The sequence below is a fragment of the Bufo bufo genome, chromosome 1, assembly GCF_905171765.1.
Source record: "Bufo bufo chromosome 1, aBufBuf1.1, whole genome shotgun sequence".
In the NCBI taxonomy this organism is placed as follows: Eukaryota; Metazoa; Chordata; class Amphibia; order Anura; family Bufonidae; genus Bufo; species Bufo bufo.
The window spans coordinates 734,861,856-734,877,070 of NC_053389.1; the positions used below are offsets into that span (position 1 = coordinate 734,861,856).

General features: G+C 45.8%; 1 protein-coding gene and 1 non-coding gene across 3 annotated transcripts in view; one reads left to right on the top strand and one right to left on the bottom strand.

Annotated features, from left to right (window-relative positions):
- The first annotated feature begins 1,810 nt into the window (after window positions 1-1,810).
- Window positions 1,811-15,215, top strand: part of TET3 (tet methylcytosine dioxygenase 3) — an 80,968-nt gene continuing 67,563 nt past the window's right edge. For both annotated transcript variants that reach the window (XM_040414392.1, XM_040414393.1), the window contains exons 1-2: window positions 1,811-1,891; window positions 2,800-3,524. In XM_040414392.1, coding sequence (XP_040270326.1) covers window positions 3,171-3,524 — 354 coding nt within the window. In that variant the 5' untranslated portion in view covers window positions 1,811-1,891; window positions 2,800-3,170. The remainder of the gene's footprint in view (window positions 1,892-2,799; window positions 3,525-15,215) is intronic.
- TRNAE-UUC lies at window positions 3,724-3,795 on the bottom strand. Its single transcript has one exon. It is a non-coding gene; the product is annotated as a tRNA-Glu (tRNA).

Genomic DNA, 15,215 nt, shown 5'->3' on the forward strand with positions numbered 1-15,215 from the left:
ACACAGCACGCCTGTATATTACATACACACCAGCACGCCTGTATATTACATATAGACACACACACACACACCAGCACGCCTGTATATTACATATAGACACACACACCAGCACGCCTGTATATTACATATAGACACACACACCAGCACGCCTGTATATTACATATAGACACACACACCAGCACGCCTGTATATTACATATAGACACACACACACACACCAGCACGCCTGTATATTACATATAGACACACACACCAGCACGCCTGTATATTACATATAGACACACACACCAGCACGCCTGTATATTACATATAGACACACACACACACCAGCACGCCTGTATATTACATATAGACACACACACCAGCACGCCTGTATATTACATATAGACACACACACCAGCACGCCTGTATATTACATATAGACACACACACCAGCACGCCTGCATATTACATATAGACACACCAGCACGCCTGCATATTACATATAGACACACCAGCACGCCTGCATATTACATATAGACACACCAGCACGCCTGTATATTACATATAGACACACACACACCAGCACGCCTGTATATTACATATAGACACACACACACCAGCACGCCTGTATATTACATATAGACACACACACACACCAGCACGCCTGTATATTACATATAGACACACACACACCAGCACGCCTGTATATTACATATAGACACACACACACACCAGCACGCCTGTATATTACATATAGACACACACACACACACCAGCACGCCTGTATATTACATATAGACACACACACACACACACACCAGCACGCCTGTATATTACATATAGACACACACACACACCAGCACGCCTGTATATTACATATAGACACACACACACCAGCACGCCTGTATATTACATATAGACACACACACACCAGCACGCCTGTATATTACATATAGACACACACACACACCAGCACGCCTGTATATTACATATAGACACACACACACACCAGCACGCCTGTATATTACATATAGACACACACACACCAGCACGCCTGTATATTACATATAGACACACACACACACACCAGCACGCCTGTATATTACATATAGACACACACACACACACCAGCACGCCTGTATATTACATATAGACACACACACACACACCAGCACGCCTGTATATTACATATAGACACACACACACCAGCACGCCTGTATATTACATATAGACACACACACACCAGCACGCCTGTATATTACATATAGACACACACACACCAGCACGCCTGTATATTACATATAGACACACACACACCAGCACGCCTGTATATTACATATAGACACACACACACCAGCACGCCTGTATATTACATATAGACACACACACACCAGCACGCCTGTATATTACATATAGACACACACACACCAGCACGCCTGTATATTACATATAGACACACACACACCAGCACACCTGTATATTACATATAGACACACACACACCAGCACGCCTGTATATTACATATAGACACACACACACACCAGCACGCCTGTATATTACATATAGACACACACACACCAGCACGCCTGTATATTACATATAGACACACACACCAGCACGCCTGTATATTACATATAATGTCCACATACATGGTGCAGTCTGCCTGTGCTATCACATATGTGTTAGAAATGTGCTCTCTCCCCCCCATTCTGTCTCGGCACCTGCTCCCTCCCTCTCTGTGACCCCCTACCCTCCTCCTCCTCTCTCTGCTCCTGATCCTCTCTTGCTCCACTTCGTATCTTTGTGTTTCTCAGTCACTTCCCTTTTGTTTGCTCCACATCTGTGCCCCTGAGCTGCTCCCCTCCCCCTCCTCCCGGCGTGCTGAAGCCTCAGAGAGGGGCACACACAAGGTGAGTGCGGGCACTGGACGGTGGCACTGCCCGGCTGTCTGCAGTGCTGGCTGAGGACGTGTGTCTTGTCACATAGTCCACGGCAGCGCTGCATGTCTGGCTGGGCTCAGTAGTGCAATCAGTGTAAATGTATGGTCCGCTGCATGTGCGTGCATTACTGTGCCGGCTGCAAGGGCCAGGTAATGTGCCAGATCTTTACAATTTAGAGAATTGTGCCCCTTTCCATGTATGTGCCTACACGTGGGTTTCCCCCTTGTCACTTGGGTTTTGTGTGCAGGGACACCCCCTCCCCCCTCCCATGCATTGCAGTCACATTGCTGTGTGCATGCTGTGGGGTCCCCTCTGCTGCACTGGGGTGCAGGATCTAGGAACAAGAGGGGGGATCTAGGGGGGTGTCCTCTTTCCCTGCACACAGTGGGAGGGGGTCTCTTTGTTGGAGGGGGTGGGGGAGGGCCGACCTACCGGTTCAGTCCCAGCTCCAGGCTCAGAACAAAGAATTGCAGGGAGCTGAGTCCTGTCACTGGTAATGAGCCATTAGTGCGGGGCCCTTGGTGTGTATTGCTGGATGTGGGTATGTTTATAGTCCAGAGAATGCATATCCCATGTGTTTGTACATAGACAGAGTTTGTGTAGTGTGTCTGGTGGTTCTGCTAATTGTTTATTGCATTTGTCATGTGTGCTTAGAAGTTCACTTCTATACATAGTGAATACATTGTATAACAATGGCTTTTAAAGGTAAAGTGACAATAATGGGATTCCTAAATTATGTAGGAGTGTGTCCAGTATGTCCTATGTTGGTTGGAGTAATATATGTTTTTAGTAGGTAAAGTTGTAAGACTGACCCCCCCCCCTATAAGTTTGGGGTTAATTTTGTATTTCGGGTGTATAACCTATCCCTCTCTTTGTAGGAAAAGTTTCAGAAAGTCTTAGTATGCCCTTATGCTGGCGCATCACTGGAGCGTAGTGTTTCCAAGTACTTGAGTCACGATGAGCTGTCAGGGGGGAAAGGGGAATCACCAGAAGACACGCTTGCGCTTCCGTTTAAACTGTCTGCCGGGCTGGGAAAAGAAGAATTTGGGATGCTAAGAAAGTGTTCTCCATGAAGATACCAGCTAAACGGAGGTTCACATCCAAATGAAGGGACACAAACTGTGGATCACTTTTAGAAGTTGGTTAATATTGGTTCACAGGACTAGATAACGTTTACCGCAGACCCCACACAGCGCAAGCCCATGCCTTTGGCAAAGCCAGTGTCTTAAAGGTTCTGAGGTTCTGCGTGATGATGGAGACCCAGCATGCCCCATTGCCGCACATGGGGGCTCAAGATGTGTATGATTTCTGCGACGACGGGGAATCCCTCGGGAGGCTGAAGCCAATGGCAATGCCGGTGGAGACAGCGGTTGGTGGTGGTGGTGTTGATGGCACTGTTGGAAATGGTGGCAGTAGCGTGGACGTTGCGGAGCAGCCCCTCAAGAAGAGAAAGCGTTGTGGGGTCTGTGAGCCATGTCTGAGAAAGGAACCTTGCGGAGCCTGTTACAACTGCGTGAACCGAAGTACAAGTCACCAGATCTGCAAGAAGAGAAAGTGCGAGCAGCTCAAGAGGAAGCGAGTGGTACCGCTAAAAGTAGTAGAGGTGAGCGGTGCTAGCTCTTCATATGTCTTCACTGGTTGCTATGTATTGGTGCGTTTTGTATGGGGGATTTCCGCAGGGTGTGGGCAATCTGCAGTTGACCTAGATTTGCAAAAGGATTCTAATTTTAAAGATCTAATGAAAGCGATGGTAGCTCAACAAATTCTTCTGTCTTTTGATAGAGCGCTTGCAAAAACTGTTGTTCCCATACCGGGAGTCGAACCCGGGCCGCCTGGGTGAAAACCAGGAATCCTAACCGCTAGACCATATGGGAGCACGTTGGCAAGCTGCTTCTTGTACACATTGCTGTGTGGTATGCGGAGACTGCTCTACATGACGTTTCGGTGCACCTCCAGAGCGGGGTTAAATGTCAGTTACAGAAGAACGGCAGATATCCTGTCACGCTCGCTACTGATACACGCGTCTCAGCTGATGGCGTCCGCGCCTGATTGGTTTGTCGTGTTTAGTGGGAGGGGCTTGCATCACTGGGGTTCATGTTAAAAGTTCATGGAAGTTCTTCTTGACACCTTCCGCTTCATGTTAATTCCACCTGAATGTTTTCTTTTATATTGTACTTATTCTGGGGACGGTCAGGAATCCGGCCGCCCTGTATATCTGCAGTGCTGCGCGTTTCGAGACATTCCTTCTATTACCCATTTATTTGCTGAGTTTCGTATCTCCATTCATGTGTTGGAAACTTGTCAGATGCCCTTCTATGGTTATGATGATGGATTGGTTGTGCACCTTTAGGCTGGGTTTACATGGCCGAAACCCCTTCCCCACCTCCAATCAGACGGAGGAAATGTATGCCGATATTTTTCCAGGATGGAAACAGGAAATATTTTCTATCCTGGCAAAATAGAGAAAAATCAGACAAAATAATTCTTCTGTGATTTCTGCTTATACCCTCTGGAATATCCTGCTTTCAGATAGCAGACTGGCAAAGTAGTCCGGCTGGTCTTCAGTATAGAGATTTTTCCTTCCAATCACAGTTTACTTATAATTATTTGATTAAATTAACCATTTATTTCCTAGGACTATTGTGTATAAAGCCAGACTTTTTATCTCGGGTCAGACATAGCTCTGGGTCTATGATGGTGGCAGTAACCTATTATTTAACCCGTGTAGATAAAAGCTAGGTTTTGATGATGGCACATGGTATACGGTGCTGGATATAGGTAATGGATGCCATGCAGGTTCCAGGGAACTACAACTCCCATTGTGTCACGTCCTATTGATCAGCCACATTGTCTTGCAGTTTGTGTGTAATTGGTAATTTAAATCCCTCCAACATGGCCGTACTTGCTACTGATCTGCTTGCGCCTGCTATTTGCTGTTATCTCCCAGGGTCATAAATGGTCTCACATGGGTGGTATATGGGTGTGTGAAATGGGCTTTTCCCCTTCATAGCTTCAATACGTTTATGGCACCTATTTGTACCTGTTCTCTTGCAGTCTGAATAGTAGCAAACCGCCTTCCATAGTATTACATGCCAGGCCTCCCTTTTGTGTTTGGGGTTGTAAGAGAGCGTGCGTCACCCTCCCCCGCTCCTTCCCCCTCCTCCTCCAACCCCCCCCCACACAGGGAATGATTCTTGACGTGTGGTATAGGCAAGCATATCCTATGGCTGCCAGCTGGGTTTTTAAACTCCCCACCCCCACTGCAAGCCACATACTGCTGCTATTGTGTAGCCTGTTTAGACTCCTTTTCTTCTGCAGCCTTATGATCTGGATCTGGCTGGATCACTAAATACACTGAAACCATTGCAGTCTGCACGGGGTTCTGGTTTTCTGCAATGGCTGGCTGCAGCTGCTTGCCCTTTTGCCCCCAGACCTGTGTAAAATGCTACAAATGTATACCTGTGCCCACTGCCAAGGGGTGAAGAGTCTGGTTTAGGACCTTGTTCAGAACCGCTCCGTGAATAAAATCCTAGAGAAATCCTACTTGGCTTTGTTTCCGAAGAATCTGCAGTACAATTGGCACAACGTCTGTTCCTGCCAACGTGGGCCCGATATCGGGACTGTGTTCTTCTGCCTTTCATGATGATCCATGATTGCAGCGTCCGTATTGCTCATGCCCTTCCATTGCAGAGTGTGTACCGCTTTCTCTCCGTGGTCTGAAATCCGTGTTGCCTTTCATTAGAGATTATGCTTCCACCTCCGTACGCGCAGCGGCGTCTTTAAATCCAATGGCTCCTATGACTAGACTGTGTTTTTAAGTGTGACGTTGACCGCTTTCCCATCCTTCGACCCTACGCTGCTGCATAACTGAACCAGCAGCTATGACTCATAAGCCTTCCACTAGCAATGTCCTCGAGTTACCTTCCAGGGCAGTTTTCTGCCTTGGCCCACTAGGTTACGCTGTGGGAAACACGTTACGTTGTGAATAAGGAACTCCCTTTTTTTTTATTTTTTTTTTTATACTTCTTCTTTCTGGATTGTGCCACCGATCTGCCCCTACTGTTCAGTTCCTTCTCCTAGCGGCTTTCTTAGCGGAATGAAAAACTCCAGCAAAGAGGCTTCTCCGATTCCCAAAGTGCATATTTTGGTTCTAAACTTACTTTGTCTTGTGTTCTCTTTTCCCGTTCAGTATGAGAGACCCCTGTGATATATAATCCCAGTAGACAGAATGCTAGGTTACGGTCCCTGCGCTAAGAACCAGGGATGTAACTGTAAGGGTTACAGAGATGACGTCGCCCCCAGGCCCTAGTGTATGAGGGCAACCATTGGTGCCTCTGCCATATAGGACACCATGGCACATGATAGGTGGGGGGCTTTATTACAAATCTTGCCTTAGGACCCAGGAACTTCAGGTTTCTCATAACAACTTTCATAAACCTCAGTAGGAATCTAGATGAAAATGTGGGCTTTCTTCACCTGGGCATCAAGGCTTTGGTTCCTGCTGGAGCAATTTTCCTCTGATTACAGCGGAAGCATAATGAAACGTGGCCGGCTGCACTAAACTACAGGCCTAAAGCAATGGAAACCCGACAGAAGGGAGACTGGGTTAAGGCAACTGATGCCGATCGCCATCAGAAATGAAGCCTTGAGGCTACCTGTGTGCAGGTGCCCTTAGGTAATCATACACATTTGATTGACTCCCAGCACCCCCTGCCGATCAGCTGTGAGCGCCACTTACCAAGCACCGTGCCGTACCATTGTATAGTACACTTGAATAGGCCTGAGCTGCGCCTAGGCCATCTGACCGATTAACATAACGTCACATGGGCTAGGAAGAGGCCTAAGCGCTCGGAGCACTGCGACCTCTTCATACAGCTGATTGGAGGGGATCCTGGGAGTTGGACTCCCACCAATCTCATAATGATGACTCGGGCCTCCTGCACACGACCATATGGTTTTGCGAGCCATTTTAAAAGGGTCAGTGTTTCAGTAGTGTTTCCGTTCCGTTTTTCTGTTTTGTGATTCGTTTTTTGCGGAAACGGAAGCATACAATAATGTTTAAACAGTGCATAAAAAAATTGGGCTGGGCATAACCTTTTCAAAAGATGGTCCCGCAAAAATGGAACGGTTACGGTTTTTGCAGAACCATTGACTTGAATGGAGCCACGGAATGTGATTTGTGGGCAATAATAGGACATGTTCTATCTTTGAACGGAAATACCCATATGCAGACCCATAAATGAACGGAAACTGAATGAAAATATGTTCGTGTGCAAGAGGCCTTATCCTGAGGATGGTTCATCAAACTGTAAATTCTGGAGAACCCCTATTAATTGGTAAACTTAGGGCTCCTTCACACGAACGTGTGAAGCCTGTGCTGTAGACCGCAGATTGCGGTCCGCAATGCACGGGCACTGTCCGTGGGGCAGGCGCATGGGGATAGCAGACCCATTCACTTGAATGGGTCCGCGATCCTTCCGTTCCGCAAAAAAGAGAGAGCAAGTTCTAGTTTTTTGCGGTGCGGAAGCACGGAACTAAACCCCAGAAAGCACTCCGTAGTGCTTCCATAGTGTTCCGTTCTGCATCTCCGGATTTGCGGACCCATTGAAATGAATGGGTCCGCATCCATGATGCGGAATGGCCACGGAATGGTGCCCGTGTATTGCGGATCCGCAAATGCAGTATGCAATACGGCAACGGGCAGCGCACGTTCGTGTGAACGAGCCATAACACTGATGGTTAGGGGGATTATCGATCACTGAATATAGCTCCCTGTTTTATTTTCCAAGGATTGGTTCCATCAAGAGATGGTTGGCCAATAACGGCTAAAAGCATGTGTGGTCTGTCAGTATTTTCATCCTTTATCCTATTTAATGAAGTGAAAAACTTAATCTAATAGGACAATAGATTGAAGGCAAAAAGTCAATCTATGCTCTTCATCGTCCACCGTTGATTTGAATGCTAAAAAAGCATGGAGTGATGGACATCATTTGCACCAGACAAACAAAAGTAGCGTGTGCTGTAATATTGCCGAGACCTACTTGCTTTTAGACCATATTGGCACATGCAGTAGTTCTCCGTATCTGGATAACCACTTGTGGGGCACCATGGCTATCTGAATAAGGCATGGGAAATAGAATTATTCAAGCCATGTGTTTCAGGAGCCATTTAGTTTTATAATGTGCCCTATAACGAGCATTCTATTGTCTATCCAGGTTAGATGGTCAGTAGGTCAGAGAATCTCCATTTTCACTAACTGCATTGTATCTGCCCTCCTAAATGCCTAAAAGAACGAATAGACCCTTGGGATTTTGCCCTCAGTGATGGTAATGAAGTTTTTGGTGTCTTTACGGATAGGAGGACACTTCTTGTGCTGCATGGAGTTAGGGTACTTTCACACTTGCGGCAGAGGATTCCGGCAGGCAGTTCCGTCGCCGTATCTGCCTACCGGGTCCGGCAATCCGGCAAGTGATCAGTATTTTTGGCCAGAGAGAAAAATGCAACATGCTGCAGTATTTTCTCCGTCCAAAAAACGTAAGAGGGACTGAACTGATGCATCCTGAACGGATTGCTCTCCATTCAGAATGCATTAGGATAAAACTGATCAGTTGTTTTCTGGTATTGAGCTCCTGTCACGGAACTCAATACCGGAAAACAAAAACGCTAGTGTGAAAGTACCCTTACCTATAGAGTGCTGTAACAATCAAGACAATGGCCTCATTGTGTGCTCTGCTGGTGGAGGGGCAAGCAGATGACTAGCTGTGTGATGCACGTGGTGGGATTGAGAAGATGCTGCAGAGTGGGAATGTTACTCTAATCTTTTTTTTCTTTTTGTGAGCATTATCATTGACCGTTTACTCCGAATACACAGAGGAAATTGAATACTGCTACCCACGTAGTGGGACAGTTGTGTACATGCTGGCAACACAGTCCATATTGGGTTACCTTTCACTTATAAAGCAGGCCATGAATTTAGATCAGATTAACATTGGCTGCCAGCGGCAATTTTCCAGTGTATGGAAGAGTTGGGGGTGAGGGCAGCTTTTCGGCCAACCTCTATCGTGAATGTATGACTTGTTCACATCCCACTATGATTATACATTAGAAATATGCTCCAATGTATACTTCTGATGTGGGCCAGTTTGCTGTGATTGACCATCCCCACCTCCCTCCCTAATGACCATATAGCCCAATAGAGAATGTGCTTGGGTTGTCTTCACAAAAACATTATGAGAAATGGACATGTAGACATGTTCACTCAACATAAGCCTTCAGGAAAGCTTTTTTCTCATTGCCAAGCTGTTGAGAAATGGATGTACTTTACATCGTACATATAGATTCTAAATGATGCTTCTTGTGAAGACAACCACCGTGCATATTCCCTGTTAGGCTATATAGCCTTAGAAGGGGTTCTCTATCTGAAGGCTTCTGCCTATGAACCAGACCAGTCCATTGCATTATATGAGTGCTCATTTATTTGAATGCTATATTATTTCCTGCAGTGAAATCTATGGACCTGAGTTGATCAGCTTCATGAGACAACGCCTTTAATGACTTCATACACAGGCAGGTGTTGATGGTAGTTTGAGAACTTGTAGTCAATTTATTTGGTTTCTCCTTTTGACCATTAAAGGTCCTTTTTAGACGGGACAATTCAGCAGACGATTGTCGGGAAGAAAGGGTTCCTTCTCGGCAATCGCCTGCTTGTCAATGGAGGAGATCCCTACATTCACATGCTAATGCCATTTCTCGTCCTCATATATGCTGTTTGCGGGCAGCAGAGGGTGTTTCTGCCGGCAGACAGCGATTTGGGTACCTGCGCAAACTATCCAATCACCCGATGAATGTCCATTTCGTTGTTTTTATCTGGAAATCGGCAGCACCTTTACACAGATTTAGCAATTTTTATCTGGCAGGTTCTTGGCCTGTGTAAAGGGCCCTTAAGATTTCCATTTCTGGATCTTGTTCCCCAGTACTGGTCATAAAACAGCAAAGTCATAAGAATAGCTGCCCCATAACGGTTATTACATGGGGCATGCAAGTAGTTATTTAAAACAGACGTGTCAGGAGAGGTGACATGTTCTCTTTTAAGGACCTTTTTAAGGTGGGCCAATAATAATTATTATAATTCTGTAAATTCTGAAGTTGTTTTTTTACAAGTGTAAGATCATTGTATTTATTGCCAGTGTGCTTCAAATGGCTCTGAATCCACTTTTTCAGATCAAGGGAACTCGTGACCATCCCAGAAATGAACATCTGTTTCCTTTTACGTACTCTGTTATGGGCTCAGTGTTTTGGAGGTGGCTCAGTGTTAGGATCTGGGTGTAGTCATGAGTGATGGTGCTTAATTACCTCCTTAAGTTGTGGAGTGATATTTGACAAATGTTCATCCAGTGCCTTTGTTGCACCCCTCAGTGATCCTCGTATACATTTGGTCAACCCTTTTCAAATACAGCAGGGAATGATAATGGACTGAGAAACCTTGTGAAACGTTCCTGGCCTAGTACTTTATTCAAGATGAAGGGGATGAATTTTAAGAAATGTGAGTGGGTTGCTCTATTATACATGGTTTATCCCAGACTAATCTCTTCCTATCTTAATGCTACCAAAAGAAAATAAGCTTGACTTGTGGAATGAAGGCAAGGGCTGCCTTTTCCTGGTCTACATATGGTCCCAGGAAACCAAGCAATATATTGGAATTTGAAGACTTCGGGATGCGACTTTAAAGGGGTTTGTTCACCCCAGGTGGCCTTTTCAGGCCCCCCACTCCATGTGGATGGACCTGTGGAGGGGAGCATGCCTATCTGCTACCCATCCTTGGGTTTCATATCCTTCACTCTCCAGTCTCCCTGTGTCAACATCCAGTTTGACATGGGTCATGTGGTGATGTGTCCCCCATGCATCATTTAAGTGGGTCATATGAAGCAATAGGGACATTGGGAGTCAGACCCTTGCTGATCTGAAATTGATGTGGTGTCTTAAAGGTGGGTTTACAAGGCCCGATGGAACAGGCTGTTGTCGGGAACAGAGTTCCTTCCTAACAGCTGCCTGTTCATCAGTGGAGGCGAAGCTTTACATTTACATGCAGCGATCTCCTCTACTGTATAAAGATCAGCGATGGCTACTGCCATCGCTCATCCTCATACTGATTTGTTGTTTCTGGGCAGCATATCCCTGCTTACACAGCACAGTCTGCTGTCCAGAAATGAAGATTTAGGTTTCTACATTAAAGATAATTTTTTTCCCCCCTGATGAATAAGGCACCTTTTACAGGGGCAGGTTATTGGGAATAAGCGTTCATCTCCGATAATCTGCCCGACAGTTGGGCAGTGTAAATGTACCTTAAGTCCTGGAATACCTGTTTAATGACCAAGAAAGAGAGGGAAGAAGCCATATAGGCCTGCTGGTCTAAGGGGATTTAAAAACGTGCAATTTGGAATTGACTGTGCATGAAAGTTGGATTATCAGTACCAGAGTAGTGAGCATTGCGGTTATGTGGCCCAACATTTTAGGGTGCCCATATCCAGTCAATGGTGCGTCATAGGGGGAGTGACTGTGGTAGGGATCATTTTGTAAGATGATCACTGAAAAATCTTTGAAAGGAGCACAATATGACAGGATGCAAACCAAAATCATCACAGTCTTATGTCATGCTCCACTGCTAAATGAGGTAATGGTGGAGCACCATTCTAGCTTTACTGCAAAACCGTGTGGTTCATTATGTCCTCTTTATGTATATTAAGCCTAGTTTTCCACTGAGCGTACATTGAACGAAAACTAGAAACTGTTTTGATTTTGGGTGGGATCAGCTATCTTCCGCACTATGATCAACTTTGCGTAGAAATTTTTGAAACTTGTACTTTAGTTCCTCAGTGCGCTCTTCATATTTGAAGGCTCCGTAGGTCACAACCTCACTATGCTGCTTCGTGCTGGTGCCAGAGTGGCATGGAACGGGAAGTGTTCCAGTAGAGGATGGCCGACAAAGATTTTGAGCACATGGCTAATTAGCGTAGAGAATAAAGGAGGTGCTGCTCCTGGTGGATTCTGCGGGGGAAGTTTGTCCTCTGACACGCGCCTAAATGAAGCACACAGCAGGCTTTAGGAACTGCAATAGTTAAACAACCACTCTAACAGGCCAAGTGCATGGCTTGTGACTTTTCTACCTAAAACCAAAGCTTTATCTCTGAATAACCCAGGCTTCCCTTTTCATAGGTGACCAACGCCAAGCTCATGAGAACTAGGGGGTGAATGCTAAAAGGTGATATAACTTTGAGATTTTTACCAGTTCTTGTCACCTCTAAGGAAACGGCCATGTAGCAGAACATTAGGTAGCTGTCTTTATTGTATTATCGAAGCCTATACCCTTGGGGGGAGTTTGCGAACAATGGAACCATTGATCAATATGTCGTTGTCTTGTGTTACTTGGAGTTGACAAATCTTTTAAAGAAATGTTAACACTTGCAGCAAAGTTAAGCAGCGGAACCAATGGAAGACATTCTTACGTGGCACAAAGTATGCTATTGGCAAATGGATGTGAAAGAAAACCATAGAATATTGCTGAGTCCTGCCATTGGAGACCTGTTGGGCTGGTATATATACGTTGTTTGCCAAAACACTGTTGCTTAGATTTGCGTTAAGGTGTAAACCCACCAATACTTTTGTTATCAATGCTGTAATTCCTGTCGTAGAACAGAAGAAATAATGACTACAGTATATGCATATTTTTTATGCTGAGATTACAATGTATACACCCATGCATGTATTGTGCAAGGCTAGTGTCACGGTCCCTCAGATGACTGTCAGAAAATCAAGGAGATTGGCTGAGCGTGGAGGAATCTAACATCCTCTTTGATTTCTCTTGATTCAGTGTTGATGGGGTTAATGACCACTTCCATTTTCTCAGCTGTTCCTCAGTGGTCATCACTTCTACCCTTTATAGTCTCACCCCACCCTTCTGACTATGTGGTTGATAGCTTCATTTGGGTTTGGCTGAGCTGGTGTGAGATCCAAGCTGGTGTTCCTGTTCTTCCATCTCTACAGAAGTCAAGTGTTGCGGTTGTTTGTATTTGTTATATTCCCTGTTGTATCTGGGCCTGAGACAGAGACTTCCATTCGTCCATCTGGGGAGGAATGGGTTGTCTCTGGTCCTATACCTCTTCCAGGGCCTTATAGGGAAATCAGGGCCTAGCTATCCTGCTTACGAATATTCCTACCTTCAAGGTCTATTCATATTGATAGGTAGTCAGAGCCTGGATTAGGGTTGTCTAGGAGGTGACCTGTTTCTTCCCTAGTTTCCAGGCCCAGTTACTGTTCCACTTCCCTCCTGTGTTCAGTGTGGAGTCTCCCCCCCCACACACACACACACTGATCGTGACCGCTAGGACCTACTGAACCTTGGTTATTTTCCTTTTGTCGACATGGGATATCTTAACTCTTGTAGCTAATGGGCTTTCTGGGTTTATGTAATAGGAAGAAGCATGACTTGGTTGCCTTAAAAATGTAAAGTAGAAGGACCTTGTATTCAGAAATTGAGGACCACATTTGCTCCCACTTTATGGTTGCCATCAAGAGCAAACAATATTGAATTCCATTTGATCTTTTGAAAGCACTGGTCTACACATATACATACACTTGTACGTGCACCATAGCTGGAAAGCAATATCTGTGAAAAGTTTGGCAAGCAGTGTTGGATCCTTTCAGTCACTATTGGGTGCATTTGGCAATACTTGGTAAGGTTTTTTTTTGTTGTTTTTTTGTGCCAGAAAGAAAAGTGTGCACCAAGTGTGCATGTTAATTACAGCCATGACAAGCTTATAGATCACAGCAGAGATTAGTCAGCCATTTTTTCATTGTAACTTGCTGTGTCGGTCATCTAGATGGCCAACCTGAAATCTTTAATCTGTGGTCGTTTTTAGTGTTCAGATACGGCTACAATGGAGACTTTAAAAGCAAGACTTTTGCAGGTTGTAAAATGGTTAACAGACATCCCCTGTTTATTGGGTCGGGTCTTGTCATTGCACTGTAGCACATGACAGGTGGATGTATAGGCAGTAGAGGGCCCCTGTGTAAAAATAGTGTGTAGGCTTTTTGCTATTTCTCAACTAATTTGTCAAGAGGGGGCTTAGCGGTCAGCACTAGTGCCTTACAGCATTAGGGTCCTGGGTTCGAATCTAACCAAGGATTTATCAGTTTCTATGTCTCTCTGGTCAATCCTTTATAACATAGAATACATCAGTAATGTTGAGCCAAGTGAATTTTGGTGTCTTTTTTTAATGTTGTGTGGACCACCCTTGCCTAAGGGGCCCCATGCAGCTGGACTTATGGCATGGCTGTCCCTGGCATGACGCTTACAATTTTATTATATCTAGGGGTGCACCGAAATGAAAATTCTGGTCCGAAACCGAAAATTCAGGATGCCCTTGACCGAAAACCGAAACCGAAACTGCCTTTTTGCCCAAATACTTTTAAAATACTTTTTTTTTTAATGATTTTATTAATAATTATTTTTCATGAATGAAATTCATCTGTGGGTGGCGCTGTTATGGAGAGGGGGATCTGTGGGTGGCGCTGTTATGGAGAGGGGGATCTGTGGGTGGCGCTGTTATGGAGAGGGGGATCTGTGGGTGGCGCTGTTATGGAGAGGGGGATCTGTGGGTGGCGCTGTTATGGAGAGGGGGATCTGTGGGTGGCGCTGTTATGGAGAGGGGGATCTGTGGGTGGCGCTGTTATGGAGAGGGGGATCTGTGGGTGGCGCTGTTATGGAGAGGGGGATCTGTGGGTGGCGCTGTTATGGAGAGGGGGATCTGTGGGTGGCGCTGTTATGGAGAGGGGGATCTGTGGGTGGCGCTGTTATGGAGAGGGGGATCTGTGGGTGGCGCTGTTATGGAGAGGGGGATCTGTGCACTGTTATGGAAAGGGGATATGTGCACTGTTATGGGCATAACAGTGCACAGATCCCTTTCCCCATAACAGTGCACAGATCCCTTTCCCCATAACAGTGCACAGATCCCCCCTCCCCATAGCAGTGCCATAGACCGATCCCCCTACCCATAACAGCCCCGGCCCTGCTGCTCACAGCATCACTCACTGCATCTTTGTGACGCTCCAGTAACAACTCTGCAGGCAGAGCGGAGGGCGGCGTAACGTCACTTACTCACGTGACGCACCTGCTCCGCCCACTTTATGAATGAAGGAGGCGGAGCAGGCGCGTCACGTGAGTAAGTGACGTTACGCCGGCCTCCGCTCTGCCTGCAGAGTTGTTAGTTACTGGAGCCTCACGATTGTAAGGTAAAAT